General features: G+C 28.7%; 5 protein-coding genes across 8 annotated transcripts; 1 reads left to right on the plus strand and 4 right to left on the minus strand.

Moving 5' to 3' along the window:
* Nucleotides 1-61: 61 nt before the first annotated feature.
* On the plus strand, nucleotides 62-14,362 carry LOC113376449 (two pore calcium channel protein 1-like). Of its 3 annotated transcripts, none has more exons than XM_026616362.1 (14): nucleotides 62-176; nucleotides 6,040-6,167; nucleotides 8,190-8,354; nucleotides 8,420-8,545; nucleotides 8,610-8,790; nucleotides 9,310-9,442; nucleotides 9,559-9,836; nucleotides 9,912-10,130; nucleotides 11,416-11,556; nucleotides 11,632-11,800; nucleotides 11,859-12,029; nucleotides 13,287-13,588; nucleotides 13,699-13,826; nucleotides 13,898-14,362. In XM_026616362.1, exons 1-14 carry the CDS (start codon nucleotides 77-79, stop codon nucleotides 14,108-14,110), a joined length of 2,454 nt encoding a protein of 817 aa, XP_026472147.1. In that variant the 5' UTR covers nucleotides 62-76; the 3' UTR covers nucleotides 14,111-14,362. The 3 variants fall into 3 exon arrangements, with proteins under 3 accessions (XP_026472147.1, XP_026472148.1, XP_026472149.1); XM_026616363.1 differs by having other exon boundaries at nucleotides 13,699-13,799; XM_026616364.1 differs by lacking the exon at nucleotides 62-176 and adding an exon at nucleotides 357-453.
* LOC113376450 (mevalonate kinase) lies at nucleotides 8,232-18,486 on the minus strand. 2 transcript variants are annotated; one of them, XM_026616366.1, is made up of 6 exons: nucleotides 18,265-18,486; nucleotides 17,831-18,111; nucleotides 17,464-17,762; nucleotides 16,974-17,292; nucleotides 16,367-16,534; nucleotides 8,232-8,334 (listed from the first exon to the last, which is right to left on the minus strand). In XM_026616366.1, exons 1-5 carry the CDS (start codon nucleotides 18,382-18,384, stop codon nucleotides 16,408-16,410), a joined length of 1,146 nt encoding a protein of 381 aa, XP_026472151.1. In that variant the 5' UTR covers nucleotides 18,385-18,486; the 3' UTR covers nucleotides 8,232-8,334; nucleotides 16,367-16,407. The 2 variants fall into 2 exon arrangements, with proteins under 2 accessions (XP_026472151.1, XP_026472150.1); XM_026616365.1 differs by lacking the exon at nucleotides 8,232-8,334 and having other exon boundaries at nucleotides 16,364-16,534.
* On the minus strand, nucleotides 18,396-23,270 carry LOC113376452 (bolA-like protein 2). The gene is made up of 3 exons (XM_026616368.1): nucleotides 23,114-23,270; nucleotides 18,736-18,830; nucleotides 18,396-18,648 (listed from the first exon to the last, which is right to left on the minus strand). The coding sequence occupies exons 1-3, from the start codon at nucleotides 23,174-23,176 to the stop codon at nucleotides 18,555-18,557; spliced, it is 252 nt and encodes an 83-aa protein (XP_026472153.1). The 5' UTR covers nucleotides 23,177-23,270; the 3' UTR covers nucleotides 18,396-18,554.
* LOC113376451 (protein RER1-like) lies at nucleotides 19,479-20,827 on the minus strand. Its single transcript, XM_026616367.1, has 2 exons — nucleotides 20,498-20,827; nucleotides 19,479-20,056 (listed from the first exon to the last, which is right to left on the minus strand). The coding sequence occupies exons 1-2, from the start codon at nucleotides 20,568-20,570 to the stop codon at nucleotides 19,572-19,574; spliced, it is 558 nt and encodes a 185-aa protein (XP_026472152.1). The 5' UTR covers nucleotides 20,571-20,827; the 3' UTR covers nucleotides 19,479-19,571.
* Nucleotides 21,435-23,046, minus strand: LOC113376956 (probable dolichyl pyrophosphate Man9GlcNAc2 alpha-1,3-glucosyltransferase). The gene has a single exon (XM_026617090.1). The coding sequence runs from the start codon at nucleotides 22,974-22,976 to the stop codon at nucleotides 21,435-21,437; it is 1,542 nt and encodes a 513-aa protein (XP_026472875.1). The 5' UTR covers nucleotides 22,977-23,046.
* Nucleotides 23,271-23,910: the final 640 nt, after the last annotated feature.

Genomic DNA, 23,910 nt, shown 5'->3' on the forward strand with positions numbered 1-23,910 from the left:
TATTATATTTAATTGCGAAACTCGTGATAAATAGATGAATAATACGTGTGAGGCAGGTGAACGAACTTTTTCAAACATGGCTTCCATTCGCGGTCCTTTAACTCCACCTGATGGATATTCTAGATTTAATAATGAAATTAATAATCCGACAGTGTCATATGGATCTAGCAATATCAGTGAGTTATTATTATTTATATTTATTTTAAAAAAATACTCATATTGTCTGTTGTAAAACATTAAATTGTGTCAGCTGTTGAACCTTCAGTGAACTGTCATGTGTCATTTTCATTCGGGAAATAAAGCTATTTCTAACTTATGCAGAATGTTTCTTTTACTTATTTCGTTATCTTAAAGTTAATATGTTTTCGGAAAATTATCACATAATTAAAATACAATCGCAGTTTTGATCTTGTGTTTAGGTTAGGACCAGATGACAGATAGAACAAACAATATGTAATATCATTAAACATTTGGCGTATTTTTATCTATATTTATGAAAAATTGTATAGAATAAATATATTTTTCAATATAAAAGCTTATATTTCATGTATCGTACTACTTTTGGATTAACTGAATATGAATTATAGGTTATAATGGATCAAGCAATATGTCGCATTATTATGTTTTTTTTTAATTATTAACTATAGTATATGATAATTTTATTGTTAGGCTCAATGTCGTTTTAGTTAATTTTTTACTACTAACCACGTATCCAAATAAATATAAATACATGGTGTTTAAATAAATATTTACAAAACTAGTGGGGTGCTGGAACTTCCCGTGCCGCAATTAAAAATCTTGTTACGGAACCCAACACGTTATTAAAATCTCTATAAAATATCTGATAATTTGATGTACATATGTCCAATAATAATTTTTGACCGCCAAATGAAATTTTTTCAACTTATTTTTATTGAGAGTCCATAACCGCTGAACCTGCCTTCCCAAAAATTATACCAGTTGTCAGTGCTGGATTTACCGTAGGGGCAATCGGGGCTACTGCCCAGGGCGGCAAATTTTGGGGGGGCGGCAAAATTTGGACAGTGAGAAAAAAATTCTATACAATATAAGAAATTTTTTTTAACAACATTTTTTATTTCAAGAAATATAATTAACAAAACATAATACGATTGCAATGCAAAATTTGGGTTGAAATAAACGATAACTAAAATTTATTATTTTGCCTTGCCATTATCAAATTGGTTAATAAGTTATCAAATTTGGCAGTTTGGCTAATATAAAGATCCGTAAACAAGCTGAAAGTTTTGGAAATATATGTTCTTCAGTTCTCGAGCCCTCTTAAAATGACGTATTTGTGCACTTGGAAGTGCTTATAGTGTCAAAAAAAAAATTTAAACTAGTGACTCATGGCATTGTGCCTTAAGACAAATTACTGAAACATCCTGTACTGAAAATTACATTTTATAAAGAGCTTTAACATTTTATAGAAAAATGAAAAAAAAGGCTTCTAAAACACATTTTTTGTATTTTGAAATTTTTCGAAAATTATGAACTTTTTGCAAAGCAATCGCGCTGCGTAGCTATTTCAGAGGAGAAATATCGAAACTCAACTACCATTTTCCGTAACTGCCTGTACCAAAAGCTAATCAGCGCACGTCTCCCCATCAATACAAATCTAATATTTTTTAATTATTCAAGTCGATTTCGAGAACACGAATCAACCGATTTATGATTCAATTCCTATTGATAATGAGACATGCTAATTAGTTATTGGTCAAGGCAGGTCCAACTGTTTTGAAGATACGGGCCAAAATGTCAAAAATGATAATTCAGTTTTTGAGAAAAAAGCGTCCAATAACAGTAAAAAAAATTACAGAATAAATAACTGCTTAAATTTGTGGGGGGCAGGTTTAGCGGTTTCGATGATCCAATAAAGAAAGAAACATTTGGCGAACAAAAGTGATCATAAGACATATGCACATTAAATTATCAGATATTTTAAAGATATTATAATAATAAGTATAAATTTTGTTTATATTTATATAAGTTCTGTAACATTGTTTATCCGTTAAATTGCGACGCGGCGCACTCGCGCTTCTATATTTTGTCCCTCGCAGCTGAAGCAGCGCGATTGCTTTAAAAAGAAGTTCGAAAGTTCATAAAATTTCAGGGATGGGGCGGCATTTTTGTCAGTGCCCCGGGGCGCCAAATTTCTAAATCCGGCCCTGCCAGTTGTTCATTTCGTCAATACAAGTAAAATGTTTTCTGAATTATTAAAATCGGACGCTCCGTTCTCTTAAAAACTGAGTTGCCGTTTTTGGCACTTTTTGCCCCGTATCTTCAGATCGGCTAGACCTGTGTTCACCAAAAACTAATCAGCATGTCTCCTTATCAATACGAATCGATTGCTTTTTGAATGATTCAAATCGGTTGATCGGTGTTCCCGAAATCGTCGACGAAAAATTGTATCTGCACACACATACAGTTAATAAATGACGATTAGTGGTTTTTATACATTTTTAGTAACCCCCAAATACAAATATTTTGAAAAAAGTTTCAAAATATTCATTATTTTTATTTTTTACTTATTTTTCCGTCTTTTTCATTGCCAACGCACATCATCCGGGTGTTCCGGAATTACAGGAAGTCCCGGATTTTCATAGACGTAGCTAAACGGAACTTGTTTTTTTTTTTAAATATTTATTAGAAAAATTGTTAATACTTCTAGCATAATTTATTTTCTAGAATAAAATATTTATTATATCAATAATAATATTTAATTAATAAATTTTCGAATATTGGTAAAAATCATAATTATTATCTCTTACTACCTTAATATATCATAACTCAAATTATCATGCTAATTACTATTACATATTTGCTAACTATTGCAGTAGTACTTCGACATTTTATTGAATAAGGTTTTCAAGTTATTTATCTAAGATATTTTAGCTGGCTTATAGGACATTATTTATATATCTTATCAAGTCAATAAAACGATTGACCGCAAAATAATCTTCGAAATTTCATCTTATCGTGTCTAATATTTAACTCTATAATTGTACTAGTCCAGTTATTACAGTAAGTTCACCTCGGAATTCGAGATACCCAGCTGTAAGTCTGTAAATACACCCTAAAAGTTGTCTCAAAACCTACATATGTTGCGTACACCCTACCATATGAAGGTTTTGAGACAACTTTTAGGGTGCATACATGTATATACAGACTTACAGGCTGGGTATATCGAATTCCGAGATTCTTACCTGATTTAAGCTTAAATGACTGGACTATAAGTGCATTTCACAAAAGGTAAATTATCAAATTTAAAATGTTGCCTTCCTTTGCGATACTAACAGTAAGATTTGGATTGCTTTCATTAAATGATACATATTTATCCAATAATTTTACAGTTAATTTTGCATATGTTAGACTTCATCTTATCGTGCCTAATATTCAACTCTATAATTGTACTAGTCCAGTTAATATAGTAAGTTCACCTCGGAATTCGAGATACCCAGCTGTAGGTCTGTAAATACACCATAAAAGTTGTCTCAAAACCTACATATGTTGCGTACACCCTACCATGTGTAGGTTTTGAGACAACTTTTAGGGTGCATACAAGTATTTACAGACTTATAGCTGGGTATCTCGAATTTCGAGATTCTTACCTAATTTAAGCTTAAATGACTGGACTATAAGTGCATTTCACAAAAGGTGAATTATCAAATTTAAAATGTTATCTTCCTTTGCGATACTAACAGTAGGATTTGGATTGCGTTTATTAAATAATACATATGTATCTAATGATTTTAGAAATTGATTTTGCGTATTTTAGACTTGTTATAAATGTGCTTTTGAAAATTCTTCCATCATTATATCTTCAGTGCTTACAGATAGCACACGTATTCTCTTTGTAAAAAAAGTTAGTTAAACTCTGAAAAAGATTTAACAATTTTAATGTTCTTATTATGTAGTGTAGTTATATACTGTTTTCTTATTACTTTAAGATAAGCAAAACGTAAGTACGTTTCACTTTTTACTTTTTATATCAATTGTAATACGCTATTTTTGCATATTTTATTCTAAAATTTATTTATTTTCACTGGGTGAAGGTCAAGTCTATAGTCGAAACGTAAGGAGTAAGACTTTCATATTAAAAATTTAAAAGAAATTTATGTTTATATATATATATATAATTCTCGTGCCATGTTGTTAGTGATAATACTCCTCCAAAACGGTTTGAATAATTTTTATGAAATTTTATAATTATATTCAGTATGACTAAGAATGGGCCAACATCTATTTTTCGTAATATTAAGTGGTGAGGATTGGACACCCTTAAGATTCTTTTTTATTTTTTTGACAATTTTTTTTAAATTATATTTAAAAAGCACCCACCTCCCTAAATTTTCGCTCTTCTTGGACAAACCCCTATTTGGTAATAGTCATTTAAGTAATCGAATGATTTTTCATCCCGCTTTCAATCACTAAATGTTTTTCACCGAATTTCAATTCAGATTTTCTTGAGCACCACCCATAATAAATCAAAACTTTTTTCATCATTTTTTATACTATTTTTTGGGGTAAGGCGTAAATAAATATCCCTAAATTTTTAGACTCCTAGCTCAAACTCCTATTTTTTATCCTATATTTTCAGCCTCCTAGCTCAAACTCCTATTTTTTGTTCTATATTTTCACCCTCCTAGCTCAAACTCCTATTTTTTGTCCTATATTTTCACCCTTCTATCTCAAACTCATCCTTCTTTTTTGCTATTCTAGAAAATTTCTAAAAACACTTTGCCGGGTGAGGTAGTATATATATACATATTTATTCATCTATTTATATTTATATATGAAGAAAATAGTTACTACTTTCCAAAAAATCTTGCAATGACTAGACATCTGATCCCAGCTTAAGAAAGTTACCTTATTTCCATATGTTGTCAACATTTATTATTGTAATCTAATTTAAATATATTATATAATATATAATATAATTCTATATAGAATTTGTGAAAATACCCAATATTTGTCCATGTATACGAATCTTTCATTTAAATATATGTTTCTAATATAAATAGAAACCCCCCATTAATCACGTGGGGCTTAAAAAGGGTAGTTTTTAAAAAGATATTTTTTTTATTTTTGCTAGTTTTAATAATCAGATTACACTAAAATCTATAAGTCAAAAGTGATGGTATTGAAAATCAAAATCAAGAAAAAAATTGAATAAAAGAAATTAAAGAAAAGAAATAGAATAAATAAATGAATAAATATTAATAAAAATAATAGTATTAATAATGAAAATAATAATCAATAATAAATAATAATTATAAATAACTTGTTTGAAAATTTTCCTGTGCAGAACAGAGAAAATTATGTTGTGGTCGGTTTATTATTATTTAGCTGTCCTAGTAAGATGTAACGTGTATTAATTATTTTCCTGAATTTAAAAAACTCAAAAATTTTACGATTTTTTCTAGGTACTAAAAATACGTGTGATGTTGGTTGGGGGATGGGGTTTAATTTTAAATATCACCACGTGACACCAACGAGGAGGGAGGTCCAAAAATCCTTAAAAATCGATCACGTGATTAATGGACAGCCCCATATTAGAATTGGTTAAATTAGAAAATATTGAATCTTAGGGGTTCATCTATTTTATCTTATTAGGCTTTGGTAATGACTTGAGCAAATAATTAGCAATAATTTAAATTACATATAAATTGTCGTTTATACATCGTAGTAAAATATTAAGTCTGTAGAGTAGAATTAATTAATTCTCCGCAAATTATAAATTTTACGACTATCAAATAATTTGTTCAGTTACAATTTATTAGACCTTATTTTTTAATAAATGTCCAAACTGCAACAAAAACCTAACTTCGTTCACCGACATAACCCCGGCCAACGTCTTTTTTTTTAAACATAGAAATTTCTATTTCATGCAAACTAGGTTGCCAATATATGCCTTATCTTATCTGTGTAATATCAATAAATATGTTTGACACAATTGTTCACATATTTGTTCGACGAATAATCATATATTTATTTAGTATAATATTAATATTCTTTTAGATCTGCCTCTCAACGGGGACACCTCCACCATGGGCAGTAGATCTAGTCTTAACCGCGACTTGACGGGCTGTGAAAATGATAGTGACTATTGGGAAATGAATTATCACGAAGCCGCTATATATTTAGAGGTACTGTCATAATTGATACTTCATACATTTAATTAATTTACTTATGGTAAGAATATATCTTCCTTTATTGAATTTTTTTCTTATACATATATACAGTAATAGCCTACTTAACGCAGGATTTAAGTTCCACCAAAGGAAAGGAAAATGGATAGAAAATTGGATATGCATTCAATTTTATAATTGTGTTATCTTCTATATATATAAAAATAAGTCGGGTTTTCCTTCCTGACGAAATAACTCCAGAACGCACGAATCGATTTTGACAATTTTGCATTCATTGGAAAGGTCTCAGGCTCCGCAAGGTTTATAGCTAAGAACATTAGTGGTGCATGGCATTGTGCCTTAATGCAAATTGCTGTAACTTCACGCACCGTAATTTAAAATTCGAGTAATGACATTAGTGAGAATTATCAGAATTATGCTTGGTTAAGTCAACGAGCAATTCTTGCCGCAAAGAATAATGATGTACACGCACTGAATTTCACCATTCAATCAAAAATTGCTGGTGATTTGGTGACATACCAATGATTCCGACTGGTCTTCCGTTTGACTTCAAACGATTGCAATTTTCAGTTCGCCTTGCGTTCGCAATAACAAGTCGCAAGGCCAATCGCTTAGTGTTTGCAGGATAAATTTCAAATATATTATTTATAAAATCATTGTTTTTCACATGAGCAGTTATACGTTGCCTGTTCACGAGTTGGAAAACCATCGGCTTTGTTTGTGTTAACGTCAGACCAAAAAACAAAAAATGTGGTTTACCAAAGAGCACTTGAATGAAACGGATAATTTGCGGATTCACTTTTATTTACTTAGAGAAGTTCAGCTAAAAAACACTTCATTTTTGTAATCGAAATAAATTCATTACTGTTGTATAATAAAATCAAATTTTTCCTTTTCAAATATAAAACAAACAAAAAATTTCTTCATTTTTCTCACGAAACCATCTGGTGGCGAAATGGAGTTCGTCGGGATTGCTAGTTTTTAATAAAAATTAAACGACATATTTATTTTGTAGCAAGAGATCAGCAAGTAAAATTGTAGAATTAAAAAATGGCTTTAAAAATACAAAATCTTCTAACCATTGTCAGAGATTTGTAAAATGAATTTCTTTTTCATCCTGGCTCTGGTAAAGTTCTTTGCCAAGTCGGTTTGAGTGATCTTCGAGGCGGCTTTTTTATTTTTCATACGTGTGAGTGATTTCGTATTTCAGCGTTTATTGTGCTGAGATCGGATGCTTTGCGGATCAACCAATTTGGGACGTACTTTTAATAATTTATTTGACGTCTTTGAATTTTTAGAACGTAAAAAACAAATAAAAATTTAATTAGGACGGATCACTCACTCTACTCTGTTTACAATTTTTTGCCTTTTTCAAAAATTATGTTTTAGAGCATCTCATTAAACGACGTACATTGAACTCCTATGAAAATTTGAATTATTTTTAACAAATTGATGCATAATTTCAGTAAAAGTAGTCACATATCCATTTTCAAACACCATTGAATATTAATATTTTTGTGTTCTTCTTGCTTATTTAATTGCTTATTAATTGTCTCAAATCATCATTAGAAAGGTCTTTTTAGATGCTCCATTAGATCACCATTAAAAAGGGGACTAGTTAGCATCTATTTCTTGAATTATTTCTTCGACATCTACATTAATCTCATATAAACCGGTGTATTTCACTAATTCCATATTTCTATTACTATTTCACCTATATTTCGTAGAAACCATGAGCGCTAAACAAAGCAGCGTTAAGCGGGGTATTAAATATCATTAAAATTATATGAAAAAAACATTACTATATATTATCATTTCGATTATAATTTATTTTTATTCAAGGAAATATGTTACAGCTATTTTAAATAAATAAATAATAATGTCGCTTTCATATATCTTTAAATGGATCACCCTATATATTTTGTTTTAACAAAACTGTTTGCGCAGCTTGTGGCAATGATTTTCTATACTGCATTTAATTTTATGCTTTATAATTAATAAATATTATTTTCTTACTAGGAGGGTCGTAGAAATGAAAAATTTGACGCTCACCCGCGACACGTGTCCGCATTACCAGCCTATAAGCTTGTACATTCCACATGGTATCACTTAGTAGATTTATCAGCTGCCATAGCTCTCCTGGTTTTAGCTGTAGCAGAAGAGCCTGCAGCAGAAAGATTCAGAGTAAATATAAATAATAAAATCAACCCACCTTATAGGATATTTTGTATAAATTCCTTTTATTATAGGTACCTATAGCAGTACATGGAGTTTTAGAACTTTTAAATTTGACTGTGATTGGTGTAATGTTATTTTTAAAGCTGAGATGGATTGGTTGGAAATCAATACTTAATCACAAAAGGACCATGATAAAAGTGATTTTATTTTTATATTCAATTAATATTATTGAATGAATAATAAACAAAGTTATATTTTCAGGGAATAACGTTAGGTGTGATGATAATAGAAGCCTTAGTTGTTATTTTGAGAAGTACATCACATTTCAGAGTAACCAGGGCTTTTCGACCAATGTTTCTAGTAGACACTAGGGCATGTGGAGGAGTTAGACGATTTGTTCGACAAGTTCTTCAATCAATGCCTCCTATTTTGGATATGTTAGGTATTTAAATTATTGTTGTTTTTTTATTTTTAGCGCTCGGCCCGAAGGCAGGTTCATGGTGTGGGTGGAATACCACATATCATTGATTCTCTTTTCCATTGTTTATTATTACTACTACTATCATTCACGTTTTTATACACTTTTATACATTTTTCTTCCCAAACTTTTTTCTGTGCTTCAGATTTTAATTTCCTGTATTGTTTGCTTTAGTCCTCTCAGACCTATATTCTATTTTACCTCCAACTAAGGGTACGATCTAGTTTTTTTTCATTTTCATGATCATGCTCAGTAGAGGTTTTTCAGCACTATTTTATTTGTTATCCTATCTGTCCACTTTATAGCCTTCATTTGTCTCCAGCACCACATTCCAAAATTCTCCAGGTAGTTTTTGTTGGTCTTTCCTTTTGTCCACGAAAAGTTGCAATATTTAGCATATACTCAAACTAATTCAAAGCAAAACTAAATTTTAATTTATCAATTATTATATAGAGATTCAACGTTAATGTTCTTTATTTATAGGACTATTACTATTCTTCATAACAACATACACCCTCGTGGGATATTTGCTATTTTCTTCACATATCGATCCGAGACATTTTGGGTCGTTGGGCGACAGTTTTGTTAGCATGTTCGTCCTTCTTACAACTGCAAAGTAAGTCTTTGTTTATTTACACTTGTTTTTAGATATAAAAAGTTCCGTTACATTCATGAAATATCATATTTCAATCGCTTGAAAATACTTTTTTCTAATTTTGGCTTATATTTCAGTTATCCAGACGTGATGATGCCTGCTTACTCATACTCTTGGTGGTATGCGATATTTTTCGTATCTTATTTAGCGATTGTGCTTTACGTCTTAATGAATTTGATGTTAGCCGTTGTTTACGAAGCTTTTACCAGAATCGAAAGAGACAAATTTAAAGCGTTGTTACTGCATAAGAAGCGAGCTTGCGAACTTGCACTTCCTCTGCTTCAGGAGAAAAATGGAAATGGCATCAAATTTGAACATTTCAAAGGAGTTATGAGATACTATGCACCATACAAAAGTATGTAAAATACCATAATTTTTGAACATAAGTAGAAAAAAAAAAATTGTTATTTAAAATATTTTTTTATTACAGGGCCGTTAGAAGTTTTACTTATGTTTTTGTCTCTGAATACGTCGAATACCGGTCTTTTATCTCCCAAAGAATGGCTTGGAGTTTATGAGGCATGTATGCTGCATTGGAAGAGGCAGGGCGATTCATTGCCGTGGTTCTACACCGCAGCAAAACCGCTCAGAATTATTGGAGAATTGGCGCAGAACATCGTCAAAAGGAATTTGTTCGAGATCGTAATATGTAAGTTGTTGAAATGTATTAATAACTAAGAAGTTTATGTTTTCGCCAGAAATACGATTTTTTAACTTCCCGAAGGAGAAGTTTATTTTTTCGTCAAAAAATCCGATTCGCTACTTTTATGTTTTCTCGACGTTTCAAGCCATTCTGAATTGAGACCAAATTTGGACTAAGTATGTGTGCGTGTGAACACATTTTTTGCCGAAAATCGACGTTTTCTCAAAAACGGCTGGACCGATTTCAAAAATTTAAAAGCCATTCGATGTATTTCGATGAGGACTAGCGTTTATCAATTTTGCGCGAAGATCGGCCGAGCCGTTGTAAAAGTGAAAAAATTTTCGCCCACGTTTTAACCCGCAATTCTGAATCAAAATTTTGAAAATTCAAAAACTTTGTTTTAAGTGATTAGTTTTAAGTGAAAAAAACTGATTAGTTTTAAGTGAAAATCTACCAAGCCGTTTTCTTGTAATCAACTGTTGAAAAAAAAATTTAAGCCGATTTTTATGGAACTTTTTTTAGGCTATATATACCATGGTCTTATAGATCTTACTGAAATATTACGGCCTTACGACATGTAGTTTCATTTTAATTAGTTTAAAAAAATGAGTAGTTTTTTTTATGTTTGTTAAAATTAAAATTAGATGATTTACTTGGTATAACGATAGAGTACTTGGTCTTAATGAACATACTAAACCATTAAAGTCCTACGGAAACTTGTTCAATTATAAAAATGATTGATTTTTGATAATTTGCTTTTAGAAAATACTCCGATTAATGTGTTCGTTCGTTTTCAATAATGTGTAATAAATCCACTCGGAATACTTTTAATCACTCATAAATTAATTTATTTTATATTTATTAAGTCGATTATTTTGCCTCAAGACGAAATACCAATACCAACTACTTAAATTTTATTTTTTCTCGATGTTCAAGTCATTTTGTTTGAGAGCAGACACTTTGGAAAGTGTAAGTGTGTAAGCCAAAATTCGACCTCTTGTTGAGTTGCACTGATGTTATAAATTTTATGGATCTTGATATGGAATCGCGTTTCTTTAAAATGAGCAGATAACTGCAAAAATTTTCGCCAAAAATAAAAATAGATGGTTGGGAATCGTCCTGATTAGCAATTTTTATGGAATTGCATTGTATATGCAATTAATTGGCAGCAGACAAAACAATAAGACACGAAATCTTGATATGTATTAAAATATTTATCAAACGGACAAAATATTTTGTCCTCAATTTTAACCATTATCATACTCCTGATTTGAAATATTTTCAATTTCAGATTGCTTATTAGTATTAAATGGTTTGTGTATGATTTTTCAATTATGGCGCGGAGTCGAGCTCTTGAATTCCGGCCAAGCAACAATTGAGGACGTCGCTACATATTTTGCAGCGGATGTGGACAGCGCTATTTTTCTAGCAAGTAATGATCATAATTATTATAATAATTTATGATTGATAAAAGCTCAAACTAAGCTTTTAATTAAATTTTTTTTAGTTTTTACTCTTGAGGGTATGATTAGAATGCTGGCGCTAGGAAGTAATGTTTACTTTGCATCCGGCTGGAACGTGTTCGACTTTTTTGTGACAATTTTAGGAGTGATGGGTGCCCTGTTCATGAGGCTTGACCCAAGTTTAGTTGCATTAGCAGTTCTTAGACCCTTGAGGTGAGATTTTTTTACGAATTGTGAACTAGAAAACATTTGTAATTGTACGGATTTTCAGACTGATGCGTTTATATAAACTGAAGAAAAGATATCGAGATGTTTTTGGAACATTGGTATTGCTTTCGCCTCTTATGTGTTCAGCCGCCCTAGTCATGTTAGTTTTGTACTATTTCTATGCAATAATTGGAATGGAATTATTTGCTGGTTATGATATGAGAAATTGTTGTGTGTAAGTAAAATAAAATATTTTACATATTTATATACAGTGATACCTTGACATACAAGCCGCCAAAATAGCGATTCGTTGCTTCGACATACGAGCGAATAAGAGTTTTCTCGTAAAATGTTAATGGCGAAAGAGAAATATGAAAATTTTTGTCAGTTTTAATAATGATTTTCCCACTATAGTATTTTATAGTCATTTCTATTATATATTATATTATTAATTGTGAATAACGATTTACTCAAGTAAATTTATCGGGGATTATTTTAGCATTTGAAATTTTAACTATATATAAATAGTTAGTACAGTTATATATGTTGAGTTCGCGTTTTTTACTTCTTACAAAATTTACAAAATATTATTTACTAAAATATGAGGATAGTGCCAATGTACGAACGTAACATATCATAGATATATACACCTAAGTCTGTTTTTACACGGTCTTTTTGTACACGGTTTGAAAATTGAATATTTTTAATTTTTTTACACGAATTCCATTTAGCACGATTTGAAATTTTATGTACCTAAATTTTTTTTGTCAAATTAAATTTTTGCGAAGTATGTTCATATCACAAAAAAGTATTTATGAAAGAATAGTATCGATAGTTTGCGAATATTAGCTTAAAGATTTAAGTGAATTCCCCTTTAGCGCGTACAAACAATTTTTACTGGTCAAAGCAAATGTGAAGAGCACTAATTTAGGGGAATTATTATTAAAATAAACATGAATTCTTGTTCTTGAAAATTCTTGTTTTTCACTAATTTTAATAGGTTTTAGAGATTAGGAACAAATCACCCATTTTTGTATAAGATCAATGTTTTTTTTTACACGTTTTTTTTTTACACGGCTTCTTCTGAAACCAATCTACCGTGTAAAAACAGACTTAGGTGTACTGAGTTTAAACAGAAGGAGTAATGGTATAACTCCATCTGAAGGCCCTACAATAATTATAAGCAGCTTTCTAAGATCTTAAAGATTGTGGATAAAAATTACCCTGAAAAATTTGCAACGGTTCAAGTGTGGGAGTTGTTCAAGGAAACATGTCTAACTCATTTCCACAATATTATGAATGGACAGGAAAAAACAGTAATTAAATTAAAAAATAGTAAATTATTTTTGAAACATTTGAAACGGTTATGAAACAAATTGAACTCGTACGAGTATGTCATGGTGCCATTGTGTATGTATATATATATATATATATATATATATATATATATATAATGATTTTCTATTTCTCATTATACTAAAATTATTTTTAGGAATACTTCAGTAGAAGATTTTTTCAAATATTCAGCAAATTCATCTACGCCACTAGGATACTATTACTTAAATACTTTTGACAATATCTTAAGCAGCAGTTTGACTCTTTTTGAATTGACAGTTGTTAACAATTGGTTTATTTTAATGGATGGTTACGCATCAGTAGCAGGACAACCGAGCAGATTATTCTTTATGCTATTTTATTTGTCGACCATGATTGTATTAACAATTGTTGTAGCTAGTGTCCTAGAAGCTTTTAGGTTCAGAATACAATACAAGAGAAGCACCAGCAAAAGAGAAGGTAATATATGTTTTAATAGAAAAAAAATACTAATTTTGAAAGAAAAAATTGAATATGAGGTTGTCTGTATTTATGTTTTATAATTATATTGAATTTTTTTCCATTTTTAGAGGAAAAAATGTTGCATGTTGAAGTACATGTAACATGGTCAAGACTAGCCGGTCTATTAACTTATCCACCGGTTTTGACGGAGTTGGATGATACTAATAATGTTCACTTAGGCATACAGACTGAAAATGTATGTTTTACACTAGTATAGACATCAAATAATAAATGAAGTAACTTTTTAACAATTTAATTTCTTTTCAGGCACAAAATAATACTACAACATTTACTGGTTCGCGTCCTAGAACTCGTGAAGTTTTCCAAAGAAGAATGTACAGTACAGAAATTAAGCAGTGGCTGGAAGACACGCAAATGAATCATTTGAATGATATACAACAAAATGCAGCCCCGAACGAAACCATTGAACAACCGAGACATCAACCTACTGATACAGCAAGGCTTATTGGAACCCAATAGTAAGAGAAATGAGATTTTATAGTTTTATAGTGCAAAATTGATCTAATCAGACATAATCTACTATATTCTTTTCGGAATAATAGAAAATAGTAGTGACGTTTTTAATAGCTTGACATATTATTATTTACAAAACCTTCATAATTAAATAATAATTTAAAACATTTGGTCATCAGTACCATAATATCGTTCTAAAACAAGTTACCTTAATTTTAAGTTTTAAAACTCTGACTTATTTATTCTTATTTCAACTACTAACGCAGAATTTTAATTGAGTGTTAATATTTTATATACTATAACTTCTATAGCAATATAATTACTTATATCACTGCTTCTATTTAAATAACTTTAGATGAATTATAACAAATGACATATTTAGACAATACCAAGTAATTTTTATGACTACATTTTACGAAGAAAATTTTATACAAATAAATAATTATTTAGACACAGTAAAAAAAGTACAAAAATCAATTTCAAAGAAAATTTTTTTTGAGTCTTTTATTGGGCATAACTTTGAAACTGCTCTTCCAAGAAAAAAAGCAGTTTTGTATTATATGAGGAATATTTGAAGCAAAAGTAGGTCTAATTTGATATATCTATACCAAACTTGATATTATATAGTGTGATGTTTATTTATCGAATTGTTTAGGTTACTGAAAGTTAGTTGTTGAAATATCTGTTACAAATGACCACTTTTTTTTACTAACGAAAATGTGATCTCGATTGTACCATTTTTCAATATGCATTAATATTAATTGTTATATGTAAACAATTCTATTTAGACTAATTAATAACTTGACCGTAAACCAATTCGTAAATAACACAATATCAAAATGTGTTAATTACTTGTATATATAATGAAAACTATTTTACATATCTATAAGTATAACAATCATAACAATCATAACACCAATGATGGTTTATAATTCTTTTTTACTATTTGATTTTGATTTATCGCATTCCTTGGTTAATACGCAATAAAAAGTTTTTCAAAATTTATTAAAAATTTTAAAAAAGCCTTATGCATAATATATATGAATATTTCTTTTTTGACGTTAAAGAAGTAATCATTATATTTAAATTGTATTTAGTATAATTTCATTTAATTTAATTAAAAATAAATATCAAAAATATTGATAAAAAAATAATATTAAGTACTGATCTTATGTTTTTTAAGACATTCAATGTAAGCTAACAAATATTTTTGTAATACCGCATGCACTTTGCATTATGGCATATATTGAATGAAATTGCTATATAAAAATATTATTTTTGATTCACAATAATAAAAATTGTATTAGCGAAAGAAAATTGTAACAAGCTAGTCAAGAGCCTTCTCAAATAAATATACTTAATATGATTGCACTAATTGGGTAAATAGTTACAGTTTTTCACAAAAACAATGGAATAATTTAATTTAAAGAAGTAAGAATATTTAGTGAATAAAAATATATAGAAAAATTCCTATAGCTTTATTGAATGCAAAGCTGATAAGTTTATTAAAGAATAGTAAAATGCTTATTTTTTGACCATAAAAGAATGAATAAGGAAATAATACTTAAAATAAGATCTTAGTGAATTTTAATTTATTATTATAAACTAAAGCATTAAAGTTGCAATAGTATGTAAAAAGTAATGAAAGCTAACAGATTAACTGCAAAAGATCACATAGAAAACCATTTTTCTATGTTTGCTTTTAGTCATTTTACCCATCATAAATTTCTAAATCTCCTTTTTTTTTCACTTTCAAACATAACAAGCAAATGTTTATTTAGAAAACGCTTTCCTGATAATTTATAGTTCAATTATAAATCAAAATTTAGTAAATGTATTTTTAATTTACATGTATATAATAATAATTACCTGTGATTAATACATGTAAGTAATTTATATAAATAAAAAAATATAAAATGTATACAAGGTAGCCTAATAAAGTATTATAATATAAAATATTGAACCGTGTTTTTAATTTTTGTCACCGATATATTTTTACAGTTGTTTATTAGATTTTTTATAGTAGCGCAAAAAAATTTCTGTGTGTTACCATAATCAAAATATCATAAAATTGGCACTTTATTAGTGAAAAAAAAAACAACTAAGTTTTAATCTAATACAAGTTTCTACTATTATATTTTAACAAAATTATTTGATAACCTGTACAGCTAAATCAGGTATAAAAACATGAATAAGCAATAGACATATTTGTAATTATAAAATAGTTTACTGTATCAATCTATAATTAAAATACCCACGCACCTAGATAATAAATGGTATGTCTTGTTATTAGAAGTATTTTATTATTCTATTCTTAACCCAGGGCCTCCGAGTAAGATTCGTTTTGTCGGAAAACCACTATTTTCTAATGCCCGTGTTAGTTCTGTTAGTTTAGCTGGATCACTATCAATCGGCACAACTATGCAGAATCTAAAAAAAATGATAGTGAACTTCATACCGAAATTTTTTGAGTGAGAATCTTGCTCCATCACTAATTTAAAGTAATTAAATTAAAAATTAAAAGTATTAATTTTTGGTCTATGTTGTAAACTGTGCTATGTGAATGAATATTAAAAACTATAGATTTTCAAAACACATGGGAAAATGTCTTTGTACTTTGCAGATTATAATGTATATTTAGTTAATTTTTTATATGTTTTATTCGGGTTTTAAATCCTTTATTGAAATATTGCACAAAATTCTGTGCAAATAGATATCAATTCAATTCAAAATTTAGTTACCAAATTTATATTTATTTATGTTTATATGTTGAATTTGTGTTTTAAAATTAAGTACTACGTTTTTATATTTACATGAATATGAAAATATATGAAATTATGTTTAGTCATATTTTTTATTTTGAACTTACCCTCCGCCGCCTGCTCCTGTTAATTTTGCAGCAACATTTTTATCTTCTGCTATTTGGCAAATTGTATTTATGGAACTATGAGAAACTCCAATAGTTTGCAGAAGCCCTTGATTGATTTTTATGAGCTCTTTGAGCTTCTTGCAATTATCAGGATCATATTTTGATGTTAGGATTTTTTCAGCATCTTTAGCCACTTGATCCATAGCGTCTAGAACACAATTAGCGAGAATGGGATGATTTTCAACCAATGTTCTAACATTGCCAACCATAACTTTAGTTTGTCTAGGCACCAGGGTATCAACTAATAAAGCCTCAAAACCTGTTGGAAATTAATAGAAGTTAGGACAAGAACAATACTCTTAATTAAAAATATGTAATTTTATTATTTCAGTTAGTTATTAAATGAATTATATGTATTACATTTTTATAGTAAAAATGTTTTACCTGCATTAGTTTTATTGACAAAAATTTAATATAAAAAATTGCCTACTATTATCTAACTGCAAAACAGCTAATTCCTCATTTCTTCTGAATCTAACTATTGATCCATAAGTGCAAATGCTATTATCTAAGCCAGAAGGAGTCCCGTGCATTATGCGTTCTGAGCAGTATGCCCATTGTGATATTTCACTCAATTGCTCAGCATTAAACTGGATCATGTCTGAAGAATTTAACTGCCTGAAAATTATCTCTTGTAGAAAACATCCTGCTAAAACAACAGAAAAACTAGCAGAACTGCCTAAACCAGCACCCACTCTCAATGTGGAATCTACATAGATATTGAAACCACTGAAAATAAAATTATGATTTATTTTTAAATAATCGCCATAAATAAAAATTTTAGTAAGAAAGCATACCTAGAGCTCTTGTATTTTTTATATGATCGTATACCAGTCAACAAATAGACAAAAGATATGAGAGCAGGCTTTTGTATATTTGTAAGCTTTTGCAACTTACAATGATTTTCTAAATATTCAACTATCAATTGTAAAAATTTGTCATGATTAGGCATCTGTGGCGATATGTCATCGATACAAGCGTTTAACAATTCAATTAAATTATCCAAATCTTTTATCTGAATTTCGTAGTGCAAATTAATATTTTCGAAGTTTATTTCAATAAAGTCATGTTCAGTTTCCTAAAATAAATTATTGTTTAAACAAATTAATTTACGTCAAAAACTTATAAAAAAGTAATAATTTAATTCATGCAATTCCAATCACATTTTGCTAATGCTAGCATAAAGGTTTTCATCAATGAATCTAAATTATTAGAAATTTATTTTACAAACCCGAAAATTTAAACGAGTTCTAAGTCCAATACTGGCGGCTATAGCAGTTTTTCCATATACAACAGAGTGTTCTCCAAACAAAATCACTTTGCCAGGTGCAGTTAGGGAAAATTTAATCATTTTTCAAAAGTAAGAAATTTTTTAAAGTCTTGAATTTAAATAGATACTAACTGCTGTATAACTTAAATAAATGAAAAAGTGAATGAAGTGTAGAAAAATTACTTCATGATAATAATAAACTAAAAAAATAAATGAATTTTATTAAAAGTAATCTATAAATTAGGTGTAAATCATTGCTGTGCTTTCCACTGCTCTGGCGTAAGTGGTTTTTGGGAAAACGCATGAATTGTTTTCAACTCTTCAGCTAGAGTTGAATTCACCAATCTGAAAATTATTTCATATTTTATAGCAAAAATAACTCATATAAGAGAACTAATCCAGAATTTTATCTCTCAAGAATTATATACATACTTATGTCTAGCCAGAAGTGGTTTTCCTTCAAAAACTGAAGAAACTATCACAGCAGAAAATTTATCGCCACAACCATCTGAGAGATCTACAACTTCCTGAAAAAAAAATTTAGAAGTGATGTTTTTTATTTATTAAGTTCATTGATTTTTATAACACAAAAAAACAAATAGTAAAGTAATAAGAAAAAATTAATAAAAATGAAAATTTGAAAGCCATAGATTTATAATAGAAACTTGATCATTAAATTTGAGATCAAATGAAATAGAAATATAAAACATTTCATCAACATTAAACAGTAAGAATGTTTTATTTTATACAAATTGTTTTAAATAAATTTAGAAACCAAATAACACAACAACTGAAATAAAATTGAGAAACTCGAGTTGCTACTAAAAATTAATTATCTTTTCAAGATTATTATAAGTGCCTAAAATCCTTACTTTTTAATATGACAATTCACAATTCCTATCTTGTGATTCACAAGTTTCTAAATTAAAATTATACTTCTACTTGAGTTTATAAATTTATGAACTCAAAATATGATTGATATTCATTAATTAATAAAATTAACCACAAGATAAACAGCCTTTAAATTGTATTTTTTTAGCAATATATTAGTCATTTGATAATTACATATAACTTTCACAAATATGTAACTATAAAACTAAATCATATACATGTAAATATAAAGTTACATTTTTTCCATTTATGTACACTACATATGCAATACAGTATTTTTGGTTGGTTGTTTACTAATACAAAAATTACCTAATATATTAATAACTAGCATGACAATGGAATTTAATTTACAAAACAATTATTTTTGAAGTTAATTATTATTTAGCATTATTTATACTTTGATATTTTGGTTTGCTGTGGGTGAAAGGTAGATAACGATATTTGATCATGTGTTTGATTTGTCTCTTCATTGTGATACAAAATAAGGTAATAAAGTACATAACTAAAATTGGCCAAAACACAGGCACATTGAAGCAGTCAAAGAATGTACATATTGTAGCTATCACAGTACTTTTCGTAACAGAATACCAGAATTTGAATTCTGGTAATCTTCTAATAAATGGTCGGAACTCTTCATTCGATCTCGTTGGCAATTCAGGACCATTATCATCCTCTACTTCAAATGCTGGGTCAATTTTTGGGCTTAAAAAGGCTATGAACAAATTTAGATGATATATTCCCAATGCATAAGTGATTATGTACCAGCCTTGTTGCGTAATAATTCGTATTATAAAGGCTAATATTAAAATCAAAGCACCAGCCCATCGCCCTTTTGTATGAGGTGTCCATCGATCAAGAAGGGCTGTAATAAATTATTCACTTATTAATGCCACTCTTTGTTTTGATTATGTAATATAAGCAGTTAGTTCAAATCCCAAAGCTTTTTACTTGAAAAATTACATTAATTCAAATTTTGATTGAAGACATTCTATCCAATTATACCCAAAGATGAGAAACGATTTACATTTTAAAGTTTTTTTAAAACTTAAATTAGAGTTGATATGATCTCCATGTCACATTTTACTCAAATATGAGATGAATTTGATCCCTACGTGTCCGAAGTGCCTTACTACCAAAAGTGCAACTTCAAATAATAATAAAGTATTAAAATTATACCAGTAAAGATTTATTAAGATATAGTTAAAATTATACTGATAATATTCTTTTTTAATAATAACCCTAATTCGAGTTCTTGAATATAAAGTATAAATATAGAAATTGTAATCTGATTACTGATACACACCTTGATAATTCTGAGAAGCCGCCGTCCACGCTTGTGATAAAATATTTTTTCTCGTTGGTTCCTCTTGCATCATATTTTTAATGATTTTTTTGTTCCCTTACAAACAATAATTAATTTCTCGTTCATCAATAGTGAATATATGAATCTGTCATAATACGCAATCCGATCATTGAAAGTATACGACACAAACTCGACAATACTACTTACACACCGATCATACTTCAATTAAAACTCGTCTTTTTTAAAGTAAATCGATACTAAATTAAATAAATATTATAAAATATTATGAATTCATAATTATATTGTCATGTCTTTACACGTCAATGCAACAAACATGTCGGTCAAAATGACCAAATTATGTCATTCTAATCATAGGTGGCGGTGTAACGCCATATGACAAAAAAGTCGGTCAAATTTAAAATTGAGCGGGTAAACATTTTAAAACTTTCATATTTGTTTTTCTTTAAAATCCATATCAGTTTTGCATTTGAACTCGCAACCGTTAGAAATAAATAGTGTACGTACGTATATTTGCATACTTATATCACACATAAACATATAAATGTGAAATATTTATCAAATATATGCAAAATGTCATTATATATAAACCTGGTTGATTTCTAACAAACAGGTTTATATATAATGATCAAAATAAACAAATTATAGAACAAAAATTAAAACTAATTAAATAAATTATGTGAATTAACACATCAATACCTTAATTCTAACAATTTTCTCCATTAGCAATAACTCTGAATTTAAAAAACTTAAATTATGGAGAAGTTAAAATGTATTAAATGAATTACAAATGACAGGAAAGGTAAAAGTATTATGATGCTAATCTTCGTTCTTATCAAGTTCGTATATAGAAATAGGGTGTGAAAGTAATACATTCAAACATTCAACTTTTACATATTTTTATTTACATCTATTTACATCATTGGCACTTTGTATCATTTTTCTTTAAATTAATACAGAACAACTTCACCGAGAAATACAAAAGAAACATTAAAAAATGCAAACACGAAATCACAGATATAAGAAGTGGAAAAATATCAGGATATTTTTCTGGAGGCTTTATTAACACTGATGAAAATGTTAGAATAACAGTGCTAATTATAGATATGTGAAAAAGTAATTTTAAAATCCACGAGCCAGACCTTGACTTTGATCCTTCAGATCTCAAATTCCAAGATAATGTAAAAATATTGTCATGAATATTTCCCGAGTGGTAGATCAAACTATACCACACAAAAATCATTGCATAAAACACATTTAAAACTAAATATATTGAATACAACTGATCTTTGATTAATAAAGGAAGCATACTAAAGCAACTGATGTAAGAAAACCAATATACAAACAATGGCTCGAACTTAAATAATAATAAAGCCGGAAGAGCTGCTAATAGAATGCTTTTTTCATGAACTTGAAATGAAAATAAGAAAAACGATAAGGAAGTTGTAAACAATGAATATTTTAAATTGATTTTGTTAGGATAAATAAACAACATTAAATTACTTGGAATAATTGATATCAATGTTGTTACAGTACATAAGGTTGCTAATTGTTTTGTATCAAATAATGTTCTGAGTTTCACTAAAACATTTACAGCACACCATACGTTTGAAACTTTGTCTTCAAAAATCCCTCTTGCAAAAGGAAATATTCGATGAAGAACTTGAGTAAATATCTTAAGATTCCAGATAAATGGCAGCCAAAGGACCACAAATGTTAATATCACCACTGCACCAAGTTTCAAAACTTCAAATAGTCCACTAATTTTAGATTTATGGTGAATATTACCAGCAAGTAAGTACACAAATATTGGGAAAGCATGGTATAATTCCATTTGTTTGTAATTTAATGCGAACACAAATGCTATACTAGCCTTGTAATCTTCATTTTTCATTAAATAAGCTATTGCTAAAATAGCAAGACCTAAACTAATGTTATTATACTGAAAGTGCCCATTGTCAATCAATATCAAACCAGGATAGAATAAAGTCATAATCAGAGAAGCGCTTTTAATTATTTCATTACTTTCTGCATTTTTTCCATTGGAATACAAGCAATTAAATATCTTAAAAAAATATGTAATTGCTGGTATAAAAATCAACAAATCAGCAACTAGAACTGTGTGTCTCATAAATAGTTTATGTTGACCATCTTCCAATCCTCGAGATGAATGCAATTTGATATAATTTTTATTGATATAAGATGCAATTTTTCCACACAGAAAACTATGATAAGCAGTCAATGGAGGGTAATCAAGGCCCCAATATAACAAATCGTTATCAGTAGAATTCTCATACCATTCTTGAACTTGCAAATTTACTGTTATTTCTTGCCAGTGTCTTTGTGCTTCAAAATCCCCATGTAAGGGGGGTTTGTTTTGGCCTGAATAACCATGTAAAGAAGTAGCAGCTCTTAATAAAAGAGCTACACTTATAATAATAATTTTCGTCAATAAACTCATGGTTTAAAGCCACATAAACAAATATGTTATCTTTCAATGCATTTCTATATATAAATAAATATATTCCCACGTCATCAGAAAAAACTGATGCATATCAATTTTAGGTTAAAACAAAATAAATTGATAGTTGTACTTACAACATGCTCAGCCTGTAGTTGGGTTTTTAATTTTTCTTCCAAATATTGTTTAGTATACGACATAATACGAACACTAAAACTGCACTGAGAAGTTAAAAAACTGATTTAAATTCAAGAATTTAAATATATGTATTCATTTAAATTGCAAATACAAAAACGAGGATAAAAATAACGGGCAATGATATATGAAGTTTGATAATAGGACGGCTGGTAACATAAAAATAAGTGCATTGTTTAGGTGCAATATTTTTATTTCGTGCGGTTAATATTCGGTATTCGGTTTTTGGAACTTGCCGAATATTCGGTATTCGGCATTTTGCCGAATATACTATTCGTTGCAAGCCTAATTATTATATTTGTAAATATTAAGTAATATTTTTATATTTTAGTAATAGACATGCAATTTTTAAATAAATTTTTGAAATGTAAAATTGACGTTATGATAGATATTAGAATTTAGAAACAAGTGTGCAAAAACAACAAAAATGAGTGAATGTCAAAATTTTAAATGAATTGAACACAAATATTGAACAAAATTTAAGGTGAGAAATACATATTTTAATATATACAGATTTTAAAAAAAGTTAGCGATCGCTTAGGGATTTTTATTAGACCCTCAGAGCCCTTACTATATTATGCCATTTTTCGTTTTTGACATATCATATAACATAACCTTTGCTCGTAGATAGTGTTTAATTTAATTAGACAAATAGAATGTTTAGTTTTATTAAATGATCAATAATTTAATTATTTTACTTATATATGTATAAGGTAGTTTCTAATTCATTTATTATCAT

This window comes from Ctenocephalides felis, unplaced genomic scaffold (genome assembly GCF_003426905.1).
Source record: "Ctenocephalides felis isolate EL2017-DRISC unplaced genomic scaffold, ASM342690v1 CF-g0.4_SCAFFOLD_01886, whole genome shotgun sequence".
NCBI lineage: Eukaryota > Metazoa > Arthropoda > Insecta > Siphonaptera > Pulicidae > Ctenocephalides > Ctenocephalides felis.

Bases quoted from the DNA above. Each gene is read 5' to 3' on its own strand.
- LOC113376449 (XM_026616362.1), top strand. From the start codon at position 77: ATGGCTTCCATTCGCGGTCCTTTAACTCCACCTGATGGATATTCTAGA. The intron at 8,791-9,309 runs GTATTTAAATTA...CTTTATTTATAG, and splicing joins TCCTATTTTGGATATGTTAG to GACTATTACTATTCTTCATA. The intron at 12,030-13,286 runs GTAAGTAAAATA...AATTATTTTTAG, and splicing joins GATATGAGAAATTGTTGTGT to GAATACTTCAGTAGAAGATT.
- LOC113376450 (XM_026616366.1), bottom strand. From the start codon at position 18,384: ATGATTAAATTTTCCCTAACTGCACCTGGCAAAGTGATTTTGTTTGGA. The intron at 18,112-18,264 runs GTTTGTAAAATA...AATTTATTTTAG, and splicing joins GAACTCGTTTAAATTTTCGG to GAAACTGAACATGACTTTAT. The intron at 16,535-16,973 runs GTAAGTTCAAAA...CATTTTTTTTAG, and splicing joins ACAGGAGCAGGCGGCGGAGG to ATTCTGCATAGTTGTGCCGA.
- LOC113376451 (XM_026616367.1), bottom strand. From the start codon at position 20,570: ATGATGCAAGAGGAACCAACGAGAAAAAATATTTTATCACAAGCGTGG. The intron at 20,057-20,497 runs GTGTGTATCAGT...AATTTATTACAG, and splicing joins GGCTTCTCAGAATTATCAAG to CCCTTCTTGATCGATGGACA.
- LOC113376956 (XM_026617090.1), bottom strand. From the start codon at position 22,976: ATGAGTTTATTGACGAAAATTATTATTATAAGTGTAGCTCTTTTATTA.
- LOC113376452 (XM_026616368.1), bottom strand. From the start codon at position 23,176: ATGTCGTATACTAAACAATATTTGGAAGAAAAATTAAAAACCCAACTA. The intron at 18,831-23,113 runs GTAAGTACAACT...TTTTTTTTTCAG, and splicing joins AACTACAGGCTGAGCATGTT to GAAGTTGTAGATCTCTCAGA. The intron at 18,649-18,735 runs GTATGTATATAA...AATAATTTTCAG, and splicing joins CCACTTCTGGCTAGACATAA to ATTGGTGAATTCAACTCTAG.